The sequence below is a fragment of the Monodon monoceros genome, unplaced genomic scaffold (assembly GCF_005190385.1).
Source record: "Monodon monoceros isolate NGI ecotype Baffin Bay Population unplaced genomic scaffold, NGI_Narwhal_1 Super_Scaffold_16, whole genome shotgun sequence".
Lineage (NCBI taxonomy): Eukaryota > Metazoa > Chordata > Mammalia > Artiodactyla > Monodontidae > Monodon > Monodon monoceros.
In genome coordinates, this window is record NW_021703772.1 from 15,532,067 (window position 1) to 15,557,148 (window position 25,082).

Below are 25,082 nucleotides of genomic sequence, written 5' to 3' on the forward strand. Positions count from 1 at the left end.
TGTGGGATCTTCCCGGACCGGGGGACGAACCCGTGTCCCCTGCATCGGCAGGCGGACTCTCAACCACTGCGCCACCAGGGAAGCCCTCCATTTGATATTTAATTGTGGTTATGCATACATATTCTAATATATGTACACATAGTCTTTAAGAATTCTTTAGAACATCATAAATTCTGACCAGGTTTCTCTTTTGAATTGTCTTTTGGAAAGCTTAGAGCCAAATTTGTGACCCTCTATGATAAGACTGTAAGCTTTGAAATTCTAATTTAGTACTAATCAACATTGTTTCTGGCTTCGTTTTATATCCCTACTTCTGTTTATTTGTCTCCTACTTTGTATCTTGCTTTAAGTTCCTAAAATTACCTTAAATCCTTTACAGATAAACTGTAGAACAAATGAAATTAATAGCTCTTGAAATTTCCTTACATATTAAATTTTAAATATAATTCACAGTTTTTAAAGCTAAATAATTTCCATTAATAAAGCAATATAGCTATGTGACAGGAAGTTTAGGAAAATATGGAAAAGACAAAAAACACAGGAGTTTTTTGGTAGTTTATTCTAATTTAATAAGATTTATGTTTACTTGAGGACAGTAGAGGAAATAGATTAAAAGAAGGTAAAAGGGTATGTTGACTTTGAAAACGTCCTAATAACATAGTACTAGGGAAAACATAGTGGAAGGGATTTACTTCAGCTGCTGAAATAATGTGTTTTAAGTAGCTTTATATTTATATTTCTCATAATTTTTAATGGTTGTGAAGGTGCTATATAGTAGTAACAGGCTATTTTAAGGAAGTGTCTAAAAACAAAAACCCTGTACTCTGTTATCTTTAGAATTTCTGCTTTGAGATATTCAAATCGTTTTCTGTTTCTCTTTCTCTCTGTCTCCACATTTAGGAAAAGAGCCTTGGTTGCTATTGGTACCCATGACTTGGACACTTTGTCAGGCCCATTTACTTATACTGCGAAGAAACCTTCCGATATCAAATTCAAGCCTCTAAATAAGACCAAGGAGTATACAGCCTGTGAACTGATGAACATATACAAGGTAAATGTTCTTTTATGTTAATGTAATAGCTCTGGATAAAGCATGAAATTCCTCCCAAATCAAGTCTTAATTAGGACAATAAAATGAGTGCTTGAAAAAATAGCAGTGTCTGGGCTCCAACCCAGAGATACTGATTCCTTTGATCTAGAGTGAGGTCTGGGCATAGTTTTGTTTATTATTACTTTTATTTAGGTATGTATGTATGTATGTATGGCTGTGTTGGATCTTCGTTGCTGTGCGCAGGCTTTTCTAGTTGTGGTGAGCGGGGGCTACTCTTTGTTGCAGTGCTTGGGCTTCTCATTGTCGTGGCTTCTCTTGTTGTGGACCACGGGCTCTAGGCATGTGGGCTTCAGTAGTTGTGGCACATAGGCTCAGTAGTTGTGGCTCGTGGGCTCTAGAGCACAGGCTCAGTAGTTGTGGCACACAGGCTTAGTTGCTCTGCGGCATGTGGGATCTTCCCGGGCCAGGGATCGAACCCATGTCCCCTGCATTGACAGGCGGACTCAACCACTGTGCCACCAGGGAAGCCCTGTTATTACTTTTTTATCCTCTCAGATGTTTTTAACGTACAGCCAGGATTGAGAACCACTGAAGTAGGTCATACCGCATTGTAATATTCACATTTAGGTATAACTAAAACTCATTCAAATATAAGGAACAATGAGATTTAGCTAGTTTTTTTGTAGCATGCACTATTAAAAAGCATCTGCCTCCCGTGATTAGCACTTTAGAATCCAGCAGTGAAAATGAACTCAGTAGTCACTTTAAATTGCATTTAACAAATAGTAAAAGAGGTGGGTATCATTTGGAAAAAGCAGCTATTATCATTGACCTGATTTGCAAGTGATTTCTTCCTATTTATCTAAATAGTTTTGTATGGTTTGTGTTTTGCTTAAGGTGATTCAGGCTTACTCTGCAAGTCTGTTTTCAGTCTTGAAAAACGATTGCGGTCTTATCTTTCCCCAGTAGGAAATGAGGCTGTATAAGGATTCTGAGATATTAATTTACATTAGAAAATATTATACATTTAAAACTTTGGGGGCTGTTTTATTGTTTTTCTGATTTTCCCCCCTCTTTTTATGCTAGGTAGGTATGTAAACTAATTACAGTGACAGAAATAAAAAGCTAATTTTGTTTGACTTAATTTTTTTTCAGACTGACAACCACCTTAAACATTATTTACATATAATTGAAAATAAACCTCTGTATCCGGTTATCTATGATAGCAATGGTGTCGTCCTTTCAATGCCTCCAGTCATCAATGGTGAGTTATTTCTTAAGCACCATAGGTTTTTTGCTGTTTCCTTCTTATTCTTTATCATTTCTGTGGAATTCTCAGTAGACTTGACTGAATCAGTCAGATGACTCAATCTGAGAATCCCAGGTCTTTTGTGGATTTTATTGTAATAGTTCTTTTCATTCATTTTTCAATATTTTACTGGTGATTTTTATGTAATTTATAAATGTATACATATTTATAAGTTTATAAATATTTTCTGGTGCTAGTCTCTGGGTTCTGTTATATTCCTCCAAAGAGTGTTGATATTGTGGTTTTAGCAGGTAATTCATTTAGTTAAACTTAAAGTCAAATTCTGTCTGGCCTGCTGTTTTATAGTTAAATTAAAATTTTAAAACTGAATTTTACCCTCTTAACTCCTTTCTGAAGCTTTTGTTGAAGAAGCAAATTGAACATATTTACAAAATTTAGTGATGTCAGAGCCATAGATGTTTGCCCTTCTGGAGGTTAGAAGGGGGTTCAGTTGATTCATGATGGGAAGGAGAATCTTTTCTTCCTCAAGATCTTGGACTCTAGTACTTACAGTGGGCTTCGGGGTGAGCCAGATCCAAACCCAAATCTTAGCCTTGCCGCTTAATAGCTGTGATCATGTTCAGTGAGCTTAATCTCTGAATCTTAGTTGTCCTGCCTGCAGCCCTGTCATAGATCGTGGTGAAAATGAGATGAGACAACTGCTGTTAAGCACCTTACATATGGAATGCACTCATAAAGCCTTGTTTTTATTTTATCTTTATTCTCCAGCTTATAATGGGAGCTTAGAATAAAAGTTGTATATCTCCTTACCTCTGAGGTGTCAGCTTATATTATGTTCTAAACTAAAATGTAGTTTCTTTGTAGAGCTTTTTCGTGCACTTTTATTTCTGAAACTAACTGTTTTGTCATTATTGTTTTGTGTTTGTTGCAGGACATCATTCCAAAATAACAGTAAATACTAGAAATATATTTATTGAATGCACAGGGACTGACTTTACTAAGGTAAATAAAACTTTTTTTCCGTTTTTGCACTGTCAGGGTAGATTTTTACTTCTGGGCCAAGACCATGTGGCTAAACTTTAAAATATGTTTATTTTGTAGGTGGGGACATACTTTAGCCATTTAGAAAATTGGAAAGATTTAGCTATTCTGTACTTTGGTTAAGGTGCTTTCATTCAGTTGACAAATGTTTAGTGAGCACCTACTATCTTTCCAATGCCATGAATTTAATAATGAGTTACATGTTCTTGACTTTAAGGAACTTGTCATCTTGTGAGAGAATTAGCCAAATACATTACTGTAAAACAGAGAACGGGGTATACATTGTAATGCCATCTGTATAAAGTGTTCACCTTAGTTGGCTTAGTTTGAATGCTAACTAATTTTATACCTTCATGTACTTGATTAAAAAAAAAGTTAAAACCGACTGGCTGTCAAGTTTTATTTAGCAAATTGATAAAGGGTTTATACACACAAAGATGTCTAGAATATGTAGAATACTAATCTTTCAGTCACTTTTTGTCACTATATATTATATTGGATTGTTATGAAAGCTTTTTTTTATGGCATATTTTTTCTTTACAAAGTTTAAGTAAGCCATAGAGTGAGGTGGCAATTAAGCAAATTAAGAAAGGTAAACTTGAATGGCAGAAGGCTGGAGTATAGAAGTAGGGCAGATAAATGGCATTCACATACATCTTACAGGATTGGAGATCCTTGTAAGATATTTCATTTATAACTTTTATATACCATATGTGCCTTCAGAAATATTGTCAGGGTAATATAGCTTTTCCTGTTAAAAACTTTTTTAAAATTTGCACATTAGCAGACCTTGGATATCTTTTCTGAAGCTTGTATATGAGTGAAGTATATGTAAAAGCAAAGCATATATCCCAATAAGGTTACTGTATTTTTTTCTTTAAATTAAAAAAAAAAGTTAACAAATCTATATGGCCTTCACTGTGTAGCAGGCATTGCTCTATGTGTTTTATACACACACACTTTCATACTCTTAATCCTTGTATTAACCAAATGAGGTAGGAACTTTTATTATCTCTACTTAACAAACAAAGGTACAAAGACACTAATTAAGTGACCTGCGCAAAATCAGACTGCTAGTAAGCGCTTGGGCCAGGAGTCTGGCATCTGGCTGCAGAAACTTACGAGACTGATAAGGTTTACTGCCATAGTTAGCCATCTGTCTTTCTTGAAATTTGCTCAGCCCAAGGGAGGGGGTGGGGAAATAGATGATTTGTCTCAGTCATGGATTGTGACTGTCAGAGAACCGCATAAATGCAGAACACCTGAAGATAAGGTCAGGGCCTCTCAAGCTCAAGAGTTTTTACTCCACTTCTTTCTTTAAAATTTATATATACAGATACAGTTTTAGATGTTTGGAGACTAAATTATATTAATTCATTTCCAGCTGATGGAAGAAAGTATATTTATGGATTACCATAATATTTGTTTTTTTCATTTGCAGGCAAAAATAGTTCTTGATATCATTGTTACCACGTTCAGTGAATATTGTGAGAATCAATTTACGTAAGTTCGTTTGGCATCTTTATCGATGATGGCCTGTTGTTCTGAAGTCAGAGCACTAAGGCCTTGTGCTAAATATAAAGATGAAATATGTGGTTCCTGTAACTAGAATATATAATCTCTTTGGGGAGCTAAGACATGAACAAGTAATGTATAAAGTAAAAAGTGATAAGTACCTTAAAAAGTTTCAGTGATGTTCTGGCCGTTTGTAAGGGCAGGTTACTGCTAGCTGGGGCAATCTGGGTAGACTTCATGGAGGCAATGAAATTTAAGCTGTATTTAAGGATTTGAGACTGAACATGGAGAAACAGCAGAAGGAACAGCTAAACAAAGATAGAGAATCATATATAAGAATGAAGCATGTATCCTGTGTATACTAATAAGACTACTGTATTTGTTCCAAAGCTAATTTTTTATTTAAAAAACTGCTTATCAAACCTATATGGCCCTTACTGTGTACTAGCATCATAGTTTATTCTAGAGTATTATAATTCAAAATAAATGTATAACTGTAGAAAGCATGACTGAAATTGTATGGGGAGTGTTGGTTATTTTTTTTAATTGATTTGCATTTTAGTGGTTGTGTCAGTCAGCTTTCATTGTGTAACGGCGTGACCCTGGTAAAGCCTGGAATGTGTGTGTCAGTATTGGCAAGGTGTTCATCAAGGATGCATGCTTTGCAGGACTGGGAGATAAACTTATCAAGTGGGTGCTGCCTGAAGAGACATGGGAGCCACAGGAAATGGAATAGTAATGTTGTGTATGGGAGGATTAATCCAGACAGCAGTGTTGGAATGTGAATAGGTTGAATGTGTTGAGGCTGCAGTTGTAGACCAAGTGAAAGTTTTGTTAACCACACACATTTTTAGAATTTATGGCCCTTTTTTCCCCTTAAGTTTTATTTTTATTTATATTTAATTTTATTTCTGGCTTTATTTTTGTTTTCAGGGTTGAAGCAGCTGAGGTAGTTTTTCCTAATGGAAAATTACATACCTTTCCAGTGAGTATAGAAGAAGTGACTTGATGATGACTTTGACAACAGCAGTAACATTAATAATAATTGCTGTAGAGTGCTTTTGGTCTTTCTGTCTATCTGTGCATCCACCCACCTACATGCCAGGCACTATACTGTGTGTATTCCATGGATTTAATCCTCACATTAACCCTCTGAGGCTGGGTGCTATCATTAGGCCCTTGACCTTGAGATGTTAAATAGCTTGCCTATTACTATTCAGTGGTGGAGCTAGGATTTAAGCCCAGGCAGTCCCAACACACTGTATTATACCACATTTCACTCCCAACCCACTACATTATACCACAGCATTATATGGCTGTAATGCCTGTGGTTTATTCCCTTATTAACTAGGTACCTAGGTAATTTATAGTCTCACCCCTTTTAAGGTTAGTCAGCCCTCCAAACCACTGGACCACCAGGGAAGTCCCAATAGCAGTTTTTTTTTTTAATTGATTGTAGTTGCTGTTATCAGTTAGCTTTTGTTATGTAACAAACCACCCCAAGGTTTACTAACTTCAAACAACGATCGTTTGTTTATATCATGATTCTGGGGGTCAGCTGGGTAGTTCTGCTCAGGACTGGCTGGGCTAATCTCTGCTAGGCTCCAGCTGGTTGGTAGGCTAGCAGCTGGATGACCTGGGATGGCCTCACTGACATGTCTGCGTCTTGGCAATGAGGTGAACAGGTCAAGTGCCTCTCATCCAGCAGGCTAGCTTGGGCTTCTTTACATGGTGGTGGCTGCACAGGTGATAATGATGCTTCTGCTCTGAGAATTGCATTTTGAATAGCAAGCCCATTGTCCTTACCTGAGTCCAAACAGGTTTTTAAATTTATGGCCTTTTTGCTAGTGGTGGTTACAATTTTGAGAGTAATTTTGTGATAAGAAATACTCATAGGTATGTTTCCAACGTTGCTGAAAAGCCTGGATTTTATGTGTGTTTGTTCCTATCTCACGTGGTAGAGTTACGTACTGTTTGAAGGAGAGTGGGTACTAATTCATGAGATGCTCCCAGCCTGGCTGTCCTGGAGCAGATTGATAGCTAGGACTGGGTCATAGTTGCTTCTCCCCACCTGAAAAAAATGATAGGAAAGGAATGACTTCATAACACTCTTAGATTTAGTATGATGGATAGTACAATACGGCACATGAATTATTCTTTCTTGGTCATAAACACCTACTTGCATGAGGTGAAATTGAAAATCTTCAGCAGGATTTGTAAGCATTTTAGAAATGATGCAAAAATGCACTAGTGTTTTGCTGAAGAGAATGGTGATTGATCAAGTAAAAGAAATGTTTGGCATTTTATAATATTTCCAAGCAGTTCCAGTTGTATAGCAAGTAGAACGTTCATGTATGAATATAATGTAGCAGATAATGTCCTGAAGCGCACTGAGTTTATTTTTGATATCTGGCTCTAATGACAACTTCTTGGGAGGGTAATGGAACCACAACAATAATGAATTGAATTAGAAAGAGGCTAATGCTGTATCTGGCAGGACTGATTTCAGCTTCTCAAACTCTTTTTCTCTCTAAGGAACTGGCTTATCGAAAGGAGATGGTGAGAGCTGATCTAATTAACAAAAAAGTTGGGATCAGGTATGCTCTGAAAACTTCATTTATTTATTTACTGTTGAAGAGAATTCAAGAATGAAGTACACATATGACTGCTTAATTTTCCCTGAAAAAATGCTTGGAGAGAATTTTGATATCCCTTCAGAGTAATAAGTGACAACAGAACATCAGTTAGGATGTCTGGTGTCCACTGGAATTCAGAAAGACAGGTTTCAGGTAGTAGCATATTTTAAAACAAAATATAAACATGTTTTAAATAATCCAGTGAAGTTTATGGTTTGTACGTTCCTATTTCAGAGAAACTCCAGAAAATCTTGCCAAGCTTCTGACCAGGATGTGTTTAAAGTCAGAAGTCATAGGCGATGGGAATCAGATTGAAATTGAAATCCCTCCAACCAGAGCTGACATTATCCACGCCTGTGATATCATAGAAGATGCAGCTATTGCTTACGGATATAACAACATTCAGATGACTCTCCCGAAAACATACACCATAGCTAATCAAGTAAGATTGCACCCTTAAGTAAACACTCCTTATTGTTAGAAACTGATCATTGAATGCCAGGAAGGCTTCGAGAAAAACAGAACATAGGAATTAAGCAGTACTGGCCATGCTCTGCTCTGAGAGGCATTTGCTGTGGAGAGGATGCAAAACAGATGCCCGATTGATTAGAGTACGTTGAAAACCTGTGATGACTAGTTCTTTGAAGAAAGACAGGTTTCAAGTTTGGCGCCCTTCTTGCATCTCTAAGTAGGAGATTCATTTTCGGATCCTGGGCCTGAAGGCAGAAGTGGCGTGTGGGAGGGGTAGAAGCGGGGGATTTGTACGTCTGGGTAGGAGTGTTGGGGTAGTGGTGATGGGGAGGGGTCGGTGTGGTGGGGAAATGGTGGGACGAGCAGCATATTAGGATGGAAGGATGGTTTCCTTTAAGTGACAAGTTTTCTATAAATCTCTTTTTTTTTAATTAAAAAAAGTGGGAAATTTTATTGAGGTGAAATAATTTCTTCCCCCCAGTTTCCCCTAAATAAACTCACAGAACTCCTGAGACACGACATGGCAGCTGCTGGATTCACTGAGGCACTTACCTTTGCTCTGGTATGTTGTACATGCTTTTGGTGCCCTGCTCATTGCTTTCTTTGAATCTCCGAATTACTTGTTCTGTGATTCCTTATATGAATTTATAAAAAGTTATAAAGAACACTTTGTTACCTGAGATTGTGTAATTTCTGGTAAAGAAATGAAGATTTCTTTTTTTTAGTCACAGAAAAGCACGAAGGACTAAATTTTAGAGTTTCATGTAATTGTTGAGGGTTCACAATGAAGTTCGTAACCAAATTTATTCAGTTAGAATTTTTAGTCTTAATTTGGTTGTGGCTGTACCCACTAGATGCCGCCCTGGTTAAGGGCTTGTGGACTGCTCCACGTTAAGCCTGTTTCTTTGTCTTTGAACATGTTCACAGACATTTGCTTTGAGTTGAAAAGCTGACATGAAAGGCCTAAGCCAGGAAATGAGTTTTATTACAAAATCAGACAGAAATCTCCCTCCCCCAGCAGATCGAGCATTTGAAGATATCGAAATGTGTCTGCAATTTGTAGTTTCTTTCTCTCTCTTGCTGAGCTGTGCTATGGTGCCCACAGTGTACTTCTTGACTATTCAAGTCCGTTTCACCTTAACGATGTAAGGCAAAAACCAAAACAACCAGGAAAGCTCCCCCCAACGCAATTCCAGCTCTAAACGTCTCAGTCTTTTAAGGTGTTTACAGAAGGCAGTGCTGGGAATCACGACCAGTACACAGAGGGCTGGTGAGGAGATGTAGCCTCTCTCACGTCACTTTATTGAGCCTTTGTAATTCATAGGATGTTCTTACTGGAACGGACCTTCCAGATCTAGTTCAACACCTTCCTTTTGGTTTTTTTTCTTTAATCTTTTTTTTTTTTTTTTTTTTTTTGGTACGCAGGCCTCTCCCTGTTTTGGCCTCTCCCGTTGCGGAGCACAGGCTCCGGACGTGCAGGCTCAGCAGCCATGGCTCACGGGCCCAGCCGCTCCGCGGCATGTGGGATCTTCCCGGACCGGGGCACGAACCCGTGTCCCCTGCCTCGTCAGGCAGACTCTCAACCACTGCGCCACCAGGGAAGCCCTAATCTTTTTTTTAATTAATTTATTTTATTTATTTTTGGCTGCGTTGGGTCTTCTTTTCTGCGAGTGGGCTCTCTAGTTGTGGCGAGCGGGGGCTACTCTTCGTTGCGGTGCGCGGGCTTCTCATTGCAGTGGCTTCTCTTGTTGCGGAGCACGGGCTCTAGGCGTGCAGGCTTCAGTAGTTGTGGTACATGGGCTCAGTAGTGTGGCTCTCAGGCTCTAGAGCGCAGGCTCGGTAGTTGTGGTGCACAGGCTTGGTTGCTCCATAGCATGTGGGATCTTCCTGGACCAGGGCTCAAACCCGTGTCTCCTGCATTGGCAGGCGGATTCTTAACCACTGCATCACCAGGGAAGTCCCGACGTCTTCCTTTTTCTGGTTTAGAAATCTTTTATTCAACAACATTTATGGAACATCTGTTATATGCCAGGCACTGTACCAGTGAGGAAGCCGGAGGCCGAGGGAGGATAAGTACCCAGCAAAGTTTACACAGATAGCAGGAGAACCATGACCAGAATCTGGCCTTTTGACTCCTTGAGGAGTGCTTTTCTGTTATGTCAGACTGAATGCTAGGTTTGAGGACCATGTCATTCATATATGGCCCACATAAGCATATGCAGTCAGGAGCAGCAGTGATTCCACGTGAACTGATGTGCAAAAAATAGCACAAGGAAATGTATTCTGTTGTTTTAGAAATGTATTCTATTTTTTATAATTAAGTGGCAAAGGAATTGATTTTGTAACTGTGTAGCCCCATGCATCTAAGGGGGACTGCCTCCTGACAAGTAGCCACTCTGCAGAGAGAGTTTGTCTTCCACAAAGGGCTTTATGTACATGATTCCATCTCTCAGCGCAGCCCTGTGAAGTAGGTGTTTCTGTCTTACACAGCAGTTAATTGAGGTAACTTGTCCCACTTCGCACAGCCAGTTGGCTGTGGACCAGGGATTCCAGCACAGGTCTGTCTGTACCCCAGGCCTGTGACTGAACTGTCCCACCACGAGTGCCAGAAACAGTCTGTTCAGTTGTCCAAGGTCACTTCAACACTTTATCACAGTGGGTCGGGACAGGGCGGGGGTCAGAATTAGGTGCTAGGGAGTTTCAGATTTGTAGTAACCGTTTTGCTATAGGAATTTCAACATGAAAGGTATTTATAAAGTTACATACTTTCTAAGCAAACCTAAACATCACTGGGCCTTATATCTAGTTTTGCACAAGAGTAGCGGCCCTTCTCTTCCTAAAACCCAGCCCTTGACTTCCCAGGTGTAAGTAATTCACATATCATCATCATGATTTTTGCTATATCTGCATACCAGTTGTCATATTTTCATTTAAATTAGCTCACTTTTAAAACTAAAAACCTACTTCAGCCTTATTTAAGAATAATGTTTGTAAAAATTATGGGCTTCGTTTACTTATTCTATTTTTTCTAACAAGTAAATGTGTTTATTTAAAATAAACACATAAAAACACTTATAAACATTCCATCCTGTATACCAGCTACTGCTGCTTCAGGATACCTGATTTAAATTGCTTCTTACCTCTATCCCTTATGGTCCATCATCATGATAAAGTGCAAGGTCACTCAGATGCCTTGCTGTGTAGCCATGTGTCTGTGGGCCCTTTTTCTTTGATACAGGCAGTACTAGTTCTGTTTGAGAATAGATCGCATCATGTAAATTGCATTTCCTAATTGGTCACATTATGTCTAAATCTTGTTATTAAAACCCCTCCATGTTATGGAGGAAAAAATGGTTATCCCAGCATGCGTGCTGCCATTCTCCACTGCTGTAGCTATGGCGGTGCAGGGAGCTCTTTTCTGCTGTGCCTGGATGTGTCTTCAGAATCCTTCCTGAAAGAGCAAGGCAGAAGTCATTAAAACTGGCATTGGCATCCAAACCCATTCTTTTTTTCTAAGTGAAATACAGACCACTAGTCCTGAGGACAGTTTTCTATTTTCCAACCTAATGTTGGAAAATAGAAAAGAGTAACTGACGGTACATCAGTTTTCATGTTAAGTTTTAAACTCTTTCAAACGTTAACATTAATATATGTGATAATTGTTTATTCTTAATAATGACATTAGTTATCATCATTAATATTTTTTGATCACTTAGTTTGTGCCAGGTATTGTATTTGCTTTATCTCATAGTCATTGAGTTTTATTTTCAGAATTCTGCGTACCATCCTAGTTTTGAGGGTGACAGGCATCTTTCTCTTTTTGGTGGGTGAGTGCCTAGGAGCTTGCTCATTACCCAGAGCTTTATCAAGCACATCTGCGTAAAAGTTAAGTGACGTAGTTGAGGCCATGGGAATTCTGCTCTTAGTCCCACCATTCTATCACAAGTCAGTACAGATTTTGCAGAGGTTACAATAGTAGTCAAAACACAAAGTCATATGAGCACCAAGGAGGGAGAGAGAATTTCTGACTGGAGTCATTAGGGTTATTTTTATGGAAGTGGTGGAAGAGATGTCTTTTAAGTAGAATCTTTCAGGGGATGGGGTGGCAGTAAGTCGGGCAGGGAGGGCATTTCAGGTAAAGGTAAGGAAAAGTATACAGTTCAGGGAATGAGTAGGGGATTGTAGCAGACTCGACTGGTAAGGTCAGTGGGAGGCTAGCTTAGGGGGGCCCAAGTACAGGTTATACCACCAGCTCCATGTGAAAAATGTACTTTAGCTCTGCATCATGGTTAGAACTCATTGTAAGAGAATTATTAATGTTAAATTGCATCTGCTGTGGACCTGAATTTAATTGATATATGTTTATTCTCAGCTTATTCTTAGCTTACTTTATATAATCTACATTGCCATGAGGCCATCAAAAGTTGTTACAGCATTAAATACTTTTTTATATTGGATTTAGTCCTTGCTTTTCCATATTGATCTATTTTTATGTATTTCTTAGTGCTCCCAAGAAGATATTGCTGATAAACTGGGTTTGGATATCTCTGCAACAAAGGCAGTCCTCATAAGTAATCCTAAAACAGCTGAATTTCAGGTAAGAGTTTTAAGTAGTTAAGAATTTGGGTAAAAACTGAGAGACAGTACATGAGTTATGAAAAGTCTCTTCAGCTATCTTATCTCAAATGGCAAAATCATAGAGCTTCTTTAGAATTTCTTCTTGGATAGATTTATATTTGGTTCTTACATACATTGCTGACAAAAATTCTTTAAATATTTTATAATCTTTTCTTGATTACCCTTATAGATGGTTCTTACTTGCTTTGTGCTACCTATACCTAGCCCAGCCTTTCTTGTCTGAACTTTCCATTTCACAACTGATTTTTTTTTTTAATACTATTTTCAGGTTTCATCTCTTTTCTATCCATTTGTAATAAGTGAAACTACACCTGTTCCCAGTACCTCCATTAAGTCTTTTACTTTGAAATAAATCGTTATGCCAGTTCCGGACTATGCTGACTGTGCCTTTCATTGTCATTGTCTAGTTTATTGGCAGTTTCATGTGGAGGTTAGGAATATTTAAACGAGAATGATACTCCCTTGATAGTAAACGTTCAGTGATTTACATGATAGATTCGGACCTTAACTATAAAAAGAGAGCATTTCAAAGTTATAATATCTTTGCTTATTAATGACTTTGAATCATCTTATCTCTTCCATACTAGTAAGCTCATTCTGTTTTCCTTGTATATGCATTTCAGTGTTTTTTTAGACAGGCTTTAGAGAAGATCATGTCTTCTAGAATCAAGGGGAATCTTAGAATTGGAAGGAAATGCTTTTCAGAAAGTTAATTATAAAATAATACATGAACTCTGATTTGAGATAGTTTCTTTAGATCTTGGTTTTCACTTTTGTAAAAGTAGTGTCTGGATTACTTCTAAAAATTCTAAAAGTTCTAAAAATGTTAAGATTTAGATTTTTTAAAGTTAGGTTTCATGTATAGAGCTACGTACTAATGTGGCAGATTAGAGCTAGACTAAAGAACTAATTGCTAATAATATGCATCAAGTACATAAATTCTTTCTCCATATTCAGTGTCAGAACTTTGAAGAATCTTTACGCTAGTTTAGAAGGATTGTGATAATTTTTATATTTGGATTTCTGATGCCCACTAGCTTTTCTAAGACGTCTGAGGTGTTCTCTTTAATAAGAGATGTTCAAATTCATTTGGATAGAGAAATTTTTTAGTAAATCTTAATGGATTTTTATTTGAGTTTTTTCCAAGTGTTTCTTTTTCTCCCAGTTTTATTTCTCAAGCTTGATAGGTTTCTTACAATGTGGTAATGTTATGTTCTTTAGGGTTTACATCGTATCTATTTTATATAAGTGGAAGGAAAACAAATCAGTAACACATTAAATGTCACTCTAAATAGCTGTGGCTCAGCACATGTAAGACTCAGTATTTCTGCATTAAATACATAAGAGATGAGAGCCTGTCTTTTAGATTTGACAGGTTCTCTACTTTACTCCTCCTTTATGAACAGATACGTCCTACCATTACCAATGTGGCTAACAGGTTTATATTTATTTATGGTTAAAATAAGTATAGGTTGTTCATGGTCTTGTATCTCAATTTATTGTCTAAGCTTATTCTTTCTTTTGCATAATTCTTAACTTTGGGCTATTTTCTGGTAGTAGTTATACTAGAGAATGGATGAAATAAGAGAAATGTTATTTACTGAAGTATGTAAAATTTTACTATAATTATTGTAAACACAATTACAGAAAATTACCATATACCCCTAAATTAGCAATAGTATTCCTTAATATCCTCAAATATCCAATTATTGTTCAGATTTTCTCAGGTGTCTTTTTTAAAATAGTTTATTTGATTTGGGGTTCAAATGAGGTTCATACATTAAAGTTGATTGATGTGCTTCTTAAGTCTCTTTTAATTCACAGGTTGCTCCTCCAACCATTCATCTCTTTCCCTGTCTCCCTCTCTCCCCCTCCCCCTTTCACTTTGTGGAAGAAACTGGGTCACTTATCCTGTAGAGTTCTCACATTTAGGATTTTGCTGACTATATTCCTGTGGTCCCCTATATTTTCAGTAAATTGGAGTTAGATCTAGGAGCTTGATCTGATTCAGGTTTAATTTTTTGTGTTGCTGTGAGTTTTTAAATAAATCTTATCTATAAAACAAAGTGAAAAAAAAAAAACCTAAAAAAAGTCATCTACAAAAGTGGCTTGTTTTTATTCTAATAAGTTAAGCTTTCCTTAGACATCGTAGTTTTGTTCTGTGAATGGTTTGGGCACTTTCTCTCTGGTTGGGAAAGTGACCCATATTTCAGAAAGCACTGAGTTGAAGGCTAATAGCAGCTTTCTGGTAGAGTGAATATAGTAGGAAAGGTGTTCTCTTCTTTTTTTTTTCTTAATATTTATTTATTTATTTGGTTGCTCTGGGTCTTAGTTGCGGCAGGTGGGCTCCTTAGTTGCAGCATATGGGCTCCTTAGTTGTGGCTCCCGGGGTCCTTAGTTGTGGCATGCGAACTCTTAGTTGTGGCATGCATGTGGGATCTAGTTCCCTGACCAGGGATTGAACCCGGTCCCCCTGCATTGGGAGCATGGAGTCTTCTCCACTGCGCCACCAGGGAGGTCCCTGTGTTCTCTTCTTTCCTCAACACAATCTAGCAAGTCCTTTTAAGGGCTTAATGTTACGTGTGCAGGATCTAAGAGGGGCTGTTGTTTTAGCCAGGGTGGGCAGGGCAGGCCCATGTAGGACCATGTAGACCTTTGAGCAGAGACCTGAAGGAAGTAAGATAGCTACATACGAATCTAGAGGAAGAATGTATGAGGCAGAGGAAAGAGCACGTGTGGAGGCCTGGGACGGGATCCTGATGGCAGCATGTGGCTGGAGCACACGCAGTATACCGGGGGAGCAGCGGGCGTCGGGGTTGGAGAGGGGGCTAGGGCCAGATTCACATAAAGCCCCATGTAGGGCATGGTTTTATTCAAAATCTGTTGGAAGTCCATTGGACGTTTTTGAGCAGGAGAGTTCTGTGATCTGATTTAGGTGTTAAAGGGTCACTCTGTGGGGAGAATAATAGATCATAAGGTGGCACAGTAGAAGCAGAGAAATCATCCTAGGAAACTCATGCAGAGTCTGGGCAAAAGATAATGGTGTTGGAGTCTGACTGCAGATGTAATACCGTCGCTCATAAAACCTTCTGGTAACATGATGTGTTGGAAGCTAACGTATCTCATACAGCTTAGAATGAGAAATTTATTTCACAGACAAAAGGGGAAGTTTTGCCCTTTTTTTTTTTAAGAATTGGAATGTGTATTTGTATTTCTTATGAATATTAAGAATGAAATAACTATACATTTTCCTATTTGTTTTGGCTACTAAGCTGAAAACTGTAGTCACAGCCTGCCCATAGCAGCTGTGTGGGTTTTTAGTGCCTACGTATTTGTGTTCTGTTTTTCTGATTGTCCTGGTATTTTAATTGCATTTACATTTTTTCCCTGGTCCTGGTTTTTTAAAATTTGGTTAATTCATGTTAAAACTGTTTAAATATTTGTATTTCTTGTAATTTACTTCAATTACTTTGTGAAATGAAGCAGGATATGAAGTACTGGAATTAAAAATAAAAAATGACTTGGATATTTAGGCATTGCATTTTCCAAAAGTGTCTTCCTGTGAGACCATGGATTAATAACCAAGTATGTCTGGTTCCTATTTGGTCAGTGCAATTTCATGTCTTCTCCTGTAGGTGGCACGCACTACCCTTCTTCCTGGCCTCCTAAAGACCATAGCTGCGAATCGGAAGATGCCCCTTCCTCTGAAACTGTTTGAAATCTCTGACATTGTAATAAAAGATTCTAGCAGAGGTAAGAATGAGTCACCTTTGATTTGTATACTTAAAGCATTTTTTATTATGAAAACTTCAACTGTATATAAAAATAGAGGAAATAATGTAATTACTCCTGTGATTCCAGTACCCACCTTCAAGAGTTATCAACTCACACATGGCCAGACTTCTTTCATCTATACTCCAACCCTCTACCTCGTATTCGTTTAGTATAAATGTTAGACATCACATCATTTTATCAACAAACACTTTAGTTTGTATTTATGAAAAGTAAGGGCTACCACTATTGTTTTTAATAATCCAATGCCATTATTATATCTTATCATCAAATATCCAGCTAGTGTTTGAATTTTCCCAATTATAAGTTTAATTTTCATGACTGATTTATGTGAATCAATCCAAGCAAGGGCCAGATATTTGATTGCAATATCTCTTACTTTTAATGGAAAGCAAATTTTAATAGAGAATTTAATAATGTTTATGAAGAACCCTATTAAAACCTCAACTTGCAAAGCACTATGGAGTATTTCTGTTTTTATGTCATGTGATTTATATGCATATCATTTTGACGTACTTGATATCTTACTATTCTAGTTTAACAATGATTGTTCATATTACTGTTGTACCAGTGATTGTAAATGTGTTTTACCAGTTTTTGCTTCTTTTGAGGATGGTCTGGACTTGTTAGTACAGCAAGTTGCTTTGTCTAATATTTGGAATGTAGCTGTTATTTAATAAATATATTATGTATTTAGTAAGTCCTTAAACCTGATTGCCAAGAAAGCCTGTCTCGTTCAAACTTCTCCATGTCTTCAACTTATATAAGTCCGACTGACTGTTCGAGCTGCATATGTGGTATCTATTGGTGAGCAGTGCCCTCAAATGACTAAATTACTGGCAGTATTTCTTTGATTCCTTGGATTTAACAGTTGAAGTCCTAGCAGTATTTATTCAGTCTTACCCCAGACTCTGCAGAATTCAGAATGTGTTCTTTTGAATCAGTTGACAAAAGAGGGGGCCTTTTCCTCAGTTTCTCCTGAAGAGGACAACATGGCGTCATTCTAACTACTAGAAAGTAGCCAAGAACGATTGACTGTAAATCGGCCTGTCTTAGGAAATAGATTCTATAAAGGTACCCTGTGGACTGTCCATTGCAAACCTTTCAGCCTAGGCTGGATTCCATGTGCTCCCAGTATGCAGCCTGTCTTCAGTTAACAGTGTCACCTTGCATTTGTATGGTGCTTTTTGCTTTGCGGAGCACAGGCTCCGGACACGCGGGTTCAGCGGCCACGGCTCACGGGCCTAGCCGCTCCACGGCATGTGGGATCTTCCCGGACCGGGGCACGAACCTGTGTCCCATGCATCGGCAGGCAGACTCCCAACCACTGCACCACCAGGGAAGCCCCCCCCCCCCCCCCCAAATTTTTTAAGGTACTTTTTCTTTTTTGATTGTTAAAACATTTCTTTGAGGCAAATGGGACAAAATATTGTCCCCATTTAATATACTGGAAAATTAATACAGAAAAGTGATAATTTGCGCAAGGCTCCATAAAATAAGGGACTTAGAGTAGGGCCAGAATTTTGGTCTCAGTGCTTATATCCTTAGAGAATAAAAGTTCTATGTAGAATTTTCCTTGTGTGATAAATCTGCTGTAATAGAAATCAGAAGACATTTTCACTGCCAACTGCAAATAGTTTTGAGGGTTCTTATACCTCAAATCATCCATTGGTATAGGTAACTGAGAATTTGTTGTAATTCCAATGTCAGTTTTTTCTATTAACTTTGACTTGTTACCTTTCATCCTAGTTCTTTGAGTTTTATGTCGTTTTGATCCTTGGTGATCCTTTCATATTTCTAAATATAGGATTAGGTTAATTACTCGAGATTTCCTCAGAAGTTCTGTAATACTGTTTCAGTAACAGGACTCTTCCCTAATTGCAAAGGCTCCCTGCAGGGCTGGGCATGCTCACAAGCAGGCAGCTCAGAGCGTGGACGGTGAGGGTGAGGCTGAGCTGCGGTCCCCACAGTTGCCACAGGGAAGGTTTCGCTGTAGGCATGGAACACCACTTTACTGTATTGCAGTCCTGGGTAGAGGTGCCTTTGCTGGTTTTCTTTTCCTCTGTGTTTCTTGGGAAGGCCCGTGCTTGGAGGCTGAAAGAGAGCTGTTCTTAAATACAAGTGCTATAGGCCATCATTTAACAAATCACCCTGGTGATAGTTCCAGAAACCCCATCCATATACTTTTTAATTCAAAGATTTGTCTTTCTGCTACACTTTGTTTCATCAGGAAGAGTAGTTCTTATCTCTGTAGCAAACCTCTTTTATACCTGATTTTAGTTGTGATTATTCTGCTCTGTTTTCCACATCAATCCATTTTTAACTGATATCACTTTTGCCTGTTGTCTTACACCATCATGGTTTATTGTTTTTCTTTAAAATTTTCTGTCATATCAATGAGATTTGAGGAATAAGAGGAGGTAGATGTACTCAGTAAGTCCACCATCTTGAAAACATAGGTTTGCTTTAGTTTATGTGGAGTGTGTTTCCTGTTTAGGTAGGCCTGGATTTTATTTCATAACAGAAGCTTTTCTGATGGATTATTATAAATATGGACCTGTGGTCTCCCTGCCTGTCATCTGGTGTACAGAGAGGACTCTGCAGGAGAGGCAGCCCAGCACCGCAGTTCCATGAGAGACTGCAGTCAGAGCGCCTGCATTTGAGTCATGGTTCTGCCATTTACCAGCTGCTTAACTTTGGACAATTAATTTAATTTCTTGGTGCCTCAGTTTCCTCATCTGTACAGTGGGAATAATGATAGCACTTATTTCAGTAGACTTATAAAAATTAAATGTATTTTGAAAAGTTCCAGCCACGTAATAAGCACCGTTTGGTGTTTGCTCTATTAGCAGATCCCTAAGGCATATTAGCAATCCCTAAGGCCCAAAACCTAGCTTCTTGGTCTCTGGAAATTTTCTTTGAGAATGAATTGAAAAACCTTTGCTGGCCATTAAAGGGTTAATATCACCTTGCTAAGGCACTTGGGGCTCCTTTTTATCCTAACTTTGAACTTAATTGGTTTTTCTTCTGTTGTGCACTATTTTTTTTTTTTTAGGAAAAGAAAACCAAAATGTACTAATGTGGGAATTTACTTAAGAAAGTGGGAATGTTGGGGTTTTTTTTTTTTTTTAATTTTTATTTATTTATTTATTTTTAATTTTGGCTGTGTTGGGTCTTCATTGCTGTGCGTGGGCTTTCTCTGGTTGTAGCGAGTGGGGCTACTCTTTGTTGTGGTGCGCGGTCTTCTCATTGCGGTATCTTCTCTTGTTGCGGAGCATGGGCTCTAGGCGCACGGGCTTCAGTAGTTGCGGCACGCGGGCTCAGTAGTTGTGGTGCACGGGCTTAGTTGCTCTGCGGCATGTGGCATCTTCCCGGACCAGGGCTCGAACCCGTGTCCCCTGCATTGGCAGGCGTATTCTTAACCACTGCGCCACCAGGGAAGTCCAGGAATGTTTTTTGAGCAATTCATCACCCACTTCTTTTCAGTGAATTGAGCGTATATGTTTTTACCGTCTCTCGAACCAGGAACCACTTCTCTGTTGGATTTACAGTAGCCATTTCCTCCTAAATAATGAAACAATTTTGAAGGAAAAAAGAAAAAATCTAGACCATCAAAAGTGAAATGACAGAGCAGTTTTCTAGGGACTATGAAAATGTCCCAAATTTTCACTAGTGAGGGCGGTACTCAAACTGCTGGTTTAAAAGGGGTGGAGATGTATGGCAAGACAGTCTCATTTGTTGTACTGGGAGGAAGTATCTTTTAGTTCCTTTTCTTTGCCAGGGGCTGCTTGGAACATGAGAGAAACAGTTGCCAAGGGAGTGTACAAGGTCCCCTGATAGCACAGAGAGGGGAGTGACAGCTGCCACTAACTTGTTTCGTAACATTAAGGAAAACCCAACACTCTCAGCCTCATGGTTTTTGTGTAGGCAAGTGTATCTTCCAAAATGGAAATGGAAGAGGAATCTGTATTGGATTTCAATATGCCTTCCACAAATTCTGTCTGACTTGCGTTTCTGTAAGAGTAGACGGAAGTCTCCTAGTCCGTGTTTTTGTGCTTGACCTTATCGGACAGTTTCTTATGCTAACGTGGACTTTCTGACTGGCCATCCATGTCATGAGGCTGTCAGGCTGCCCGGTGAGGGACTCAGGCACCCTCCTCAAGTGTGAGGATTTCCACTCTGAGCCAGACACAGTCCTGTTCTAAGAGGCTGAGCCAGGCACTGCATTTATTGAATTGTAAGATCTGAAGTTGCTGCAACATTTAAAAAAATTAGTCATGACTTGAGGGACAAAGCTGATTTATCCCTTTTGTTGGGCAGAGTGGTGGTATCTTTGGAACGAGAAGTTGAATGCAGACTCTGCTGTGGGGTAGATTTTCAGCTTTATTATACCAGGGAAGTCCAGTAGAGGCTGTACTGAAGCTATCAGATCGGGCTGCTGTGTGAGTAACTGGTTGGTTTCAGTTGTTATGTTTGTCTTTTCAGTGTCGAGGAGAAAGTATCAACAAAATAGTTAAAAATTACTTCAGAGGAGCAGTTGTGAATTTCTAATCTTCATGCCCAGAAATGCAACTATATTTTGCGAAGTCCAGCATTCTGGCTTTTTATTAAACGCAGATTGAATTCTGCCATCACAGTTTATTCCACAGTGGTCACTGAAGCTGCCAGGATGCCTAAAAGCTCACAAAAATGGCAGGAGAAAGTGCATCATGGGATTGAATCTAAGTTTAAAAGGAATGATAGCCTAAGAAGGAAGACTTACTTTGGCTTCATAAAGCAAGTATATAGGGTGTTTTAAATTTAGCATGATACAGTCATCCAGTTGTCAGTTTGACATTTATTGGTGGAGAACCCCGATAATCATACTGCCCTTTAGTTTTAACTACTGCATTTTAATAATTTTAAAACTGCTGGGTTTTAATAATTATTGTATTGCTCAGGTTGTTCCTGCGTCTCCAGAGCGTTGCTGCAGCCCTGGAACAAGCCACCTTTCCTCTGTCCCCCAAATTGCTGCTTAAATAGTTGCTAAAATTTCTCATTCTCCCTGAAACTTTTCTAAATCTGAAAGATCTACTTCTTACCTTGCCTAGTTTGGATATGGAAATCTAGAATTCTTTTTAAACTTTTACATTTAAAGTTATTTTTTTTTAACTTAAGTATATTTAAGATTCTTGTTCTTTTCTCCTCCTGGCACCACCATGGCCGCATAGAACAGAGCTAATTCATTGTTCTTTTATGATTTGGTTTGTTCCTTCTGTTTGCTGTCGGTTTGTACCTTTCAGGTATCTGTCTTATTTTGTAACCTGCTGAACTCTAGGGGCCCAGTCTTTGTAGTTTTTGGTATAATTCTTTGCTTGATAAAAAGCTCAATGAAAGCATTTTCATTATGAGCTTGTAAAATACTTCAGCTCTGAGAAATTGTCCATTAATTCTGCAGCCACTGAATAATGGAAGATTATCTCACATCCACATGTGGAATGTGGCTTTCTGAAGAGAGCTTATGTCATCAGTCTAGATTAGTTTAATTTTACCACTTCATGTTTTTGGCATGTAGAATTTCCAATTAATAATCCAAAAAATATGGGTGTAAGGAACATTGACATTAACAGTATTTGAAGGAGCATCATTCACATATGTGATGGCATCTTAACTGTGTGAATACCCTCATTTTTAATATAGAAAGTTATTTTAGTACGTTTGGTTCACATAGTTAAGATCTGCTAACATGAGTATAATGTGCTCTGTCATGCATTGAATATTGTACTTTTTTAATAGATAAAAATCCATTCCAGGTTCATGTTAATGAAATAAAAGCCAACCCACAAGGATGTAACCTTTTCCTTCATGCATTGAGAAGGTCATAGATTTTTCCTCACATTTGTTTCTTGGCTTTCAGCATTATTTAAAAGAAGAAAAGTCTTTACCTCAGTGCCATAATATAGAAGTGTTTTAAGGAAAATTGTTCTTAGGTTTTATTATGTTTGTTTTTAAAATTGAAAATGTATTTGTAATATCTTTAAGAACTTTCACAAATATGTATTAAGAGTAATTCTGTTGTTTTCACATTAAAAAAAAAAAATACACATATCCAACTTCTCCCAAATCCTACTCTTAGAATTAGTTGCCAGACATTCTATGCATATGCAACCATATGTTTTACATTTCTCTATATAGCCACAGATACAGGTAAATTCTTTCTGGTGTTTACACAAATAGGATTATGCTTTTTCTGTCTTCTGTACTTTTTTCCAATGAACACATTCTGTCCACCTCATTCTTTTTAATGGCTGCACAGTATCTCATTATATGGATATACTGTAATTTATTGACTCAAACTATTATGATGACTGTTTAGATTGTTACCAGGTTTTTGCTAAAATATGTCTGTTGTAATGAATATCCTTGTACCCTTATACAAATATGTGTTTTTAGAAATTGAATTGGTCAGTCCATAGATATGCATATTATATGTTTGCTACCTTGTCAAATTCTCTTCTAAAAAGGATTTTTTACAAATTTGCAGTCCTACCAAGAGTGTGTAAAGGTTCCTGTTCTCCCATATTAGATCTAATTTTTTAAAGTCTATGTCTTGACAGGATTCTTACAGCTTTTGTGAATTTCTTCTGAAGATAAGTAAAATTTGTAATATAAGCTATACTAGTCTCATGGGTACCAATATTAAAGAAATTTTTTAGATGGAATAGACTAAAAATCAAAGTGATTTGTTTCATTTTCTGAGCTTGGCCAGGCTATTATTCTCAAGCTCAGTATCAGCCACCAATTGCCCTGGGAGCTCTGTTGGTTTCCCAGTAGGCTTTCTCCTAGCATCTTTTTTTTTCTTTTTTAAAATTTATTTATTTTATTTTACTTTTGGCTGCGTTGGGTCTTTTTTGTCGCATGCAGGCTTTTCTCTAGTTGTGGTGCGCGGGGGCTACTCTTTGTTGCAGTGTGCGGGCTTCTCATTGCAGTGGCTTCTCTTGTTGTGGAGCACAGGCTCTAGGCACGTGGGCTTCAGTAGTTGCAGCATGCAGGCTCAGTAGTTATGGCTTACGGGCTCTAGAGCGCAGGCTGAGTAGTTGTGGTGCGCGGGCTTAGTTGCTCCGCGGCATGTGGGATCTTCCTGGACCAGGGCTTGAACCTGTGTCTCCTGCACTGGCAGGTGGATTCTTAACCACTGTGCCACCAGGGAAGCCCTCTCCTAGCATCTTCATTTGGGCTTCTTGGTGAATGTGAGAATAGAGATGGAAAGCTTCTCTTGAAGACTCTTATCCTTTTGCATTCTGTGCCACTTAACGATAACATTGCCTAACACCCCTAATTTGCTTTTAATCATTGGTACTTTGGTGAGAGAGAATCTACACTAAGCAGAAGGCTGTTCGAAAAATTTGAGTTGTATGTGATAGTCATTTACTAAGGGACATCACATATCACTTTTCTTCCTTTTCTCTTCTTTTATAAAATCACTTGGCATGTTCTTTCAGCTTCCAGAATCGTAGCCAGCCACCCCTTCTCTGGGTGGTTTACATCAGCCTCTCCAGGCAGTACTTTGAAGTCTGTGAAAGACACTGGTAATTTAGGCTGACATACTTGGCAGGCCTCTTTAAAAAGCAGAATTGTTTGATGGCATGACACAAGAGGTCTGTTAACTGAGTTATAAAGAACTGAGGCATTTCCAACAAACCCTAGTTTTGACATGAAATTTAAATAGTTCTTATTTTGAGGCATGCAGTCAGTGAACTTCCTGTGATGTAATATGGTCTCTCAGTGCAAAATACTAGGAAGTGGGAATTTTATTATGCCTAGCAGTTTCTCCAAGGAGAAATTCTGGGTGGAACTGAGTATATGGTTATTTTCTCTTTTAATTCAATCCAGCTAATTCAGAGGGAATGTCTTAGCAAGATGTGAGGAAGCAAGTCTAGAGGGAATGGTAGCACTTGGGAGAGATGTGAAAAACCAGCCAATCAGTGGTGGGAGCTGGGAGGGGCACCTAAATAATGTATTTAATCTAATTCTTATGGTGGGTTTAGTATAAAGCCCTAAAAGTCAGTGGCCTTTCCTTAAAATACTGCAAAATTGAGTTTAAAAATATATAGCTCATTATTGTATATGCGTGTGCTGTAAACATCCTGAAACCTTTCTTGAATGGAGTATAATTTTTTTAAGTCTTGTATTTTTTATTGTAACTTCATTATTCTGATCATCAAAATCACTTAATTTTTTTTTTTAATTCTAAGTCTTTAAACCAGATGTTGCTCCTCTTATCAGAAAGGCAGGTTTTACATAATTTGGAGATCAGGACAGAAGTATTCCAAGGCAAAGGTTACCAAAATAGAGCTTCCAGTTTGTGTTGCTAAGCTCTCTGAATGATGGCATTACTGTTGGACTCTTCTCTCACAGCAAAAATGGGACTACAAAGTGGTTTCAATACGTGTCTGTGTGTTAAAGTGGAAGCATGTGACACCAACAAATGGGTACCACATGGCAGAGGTACCCAGGAGCAAGTCTGTAATATGAAAGGGATAAATTAGTTTTGTTTCATTTCATTTTTTTCCCTTCAAGGGAAGGGGGCTGGGGAGAGGGGTTGAGCAGGGAGGGAGGGGGAGAGGGGGGAGAGGAGGAGAGTGTGTGTGTGTGTGTGTGTGTGTGTGTGTGTGTGTGTGTGTGTGTG

At 38.4% G+C, this 25,082-nt stretch overlaps 1 protein-coding gene across 2 annotated transcripts in view; it reads left to right on the forward strand.

The window, feature by feature from the left end:
• FARSB (phenylalanyl-tRNA synthetase subunit beta) overlaps positions 1–25,082 on the forward strand; it is a 66,062-nt gene that overhangs the window by 16,536 nt on the left and 24,444 nt on the right. For both annotated transcript variants that reach the window (XM_029225354.1, XM_029225355.1), the window contains 10 exons: positions 901–1,051; positions 2,207–2,315; positions 3,253–3,323; positions 4,804–4,865; positions 5,811–5,862; positions 7,413–7,474; positions 7,748–7,955; positions 8,466–8,546; positions 12,489–12,581; positions 16,258–16,375. In XM_029225354.1, coding sequence (XP_029081187.1) covers positions 901–1,051; positions 2,207–2,315; positions 3,253–3,323; positions 4,804–4,865; positions 5,811–5,862; positions 7,413–7,474; positions 7,748–7,955; positions 8,466–8,546; positions 12,489–12,581; positions 16,258–16,375 — 1,007 coding nt within the window. The remainder of the gene's footprint in view (positions 1–900; positions 1,052–2,206; positions 2,316–3,252; positions 3,324–4,803; positions 4,866–5,810; positions 5,863–7,412; positions 7,475–7,747; positions 7,956–8,465; positions 8,547–12,488; positions 12,582–16,257; positions 16,376–25,082) is intronic.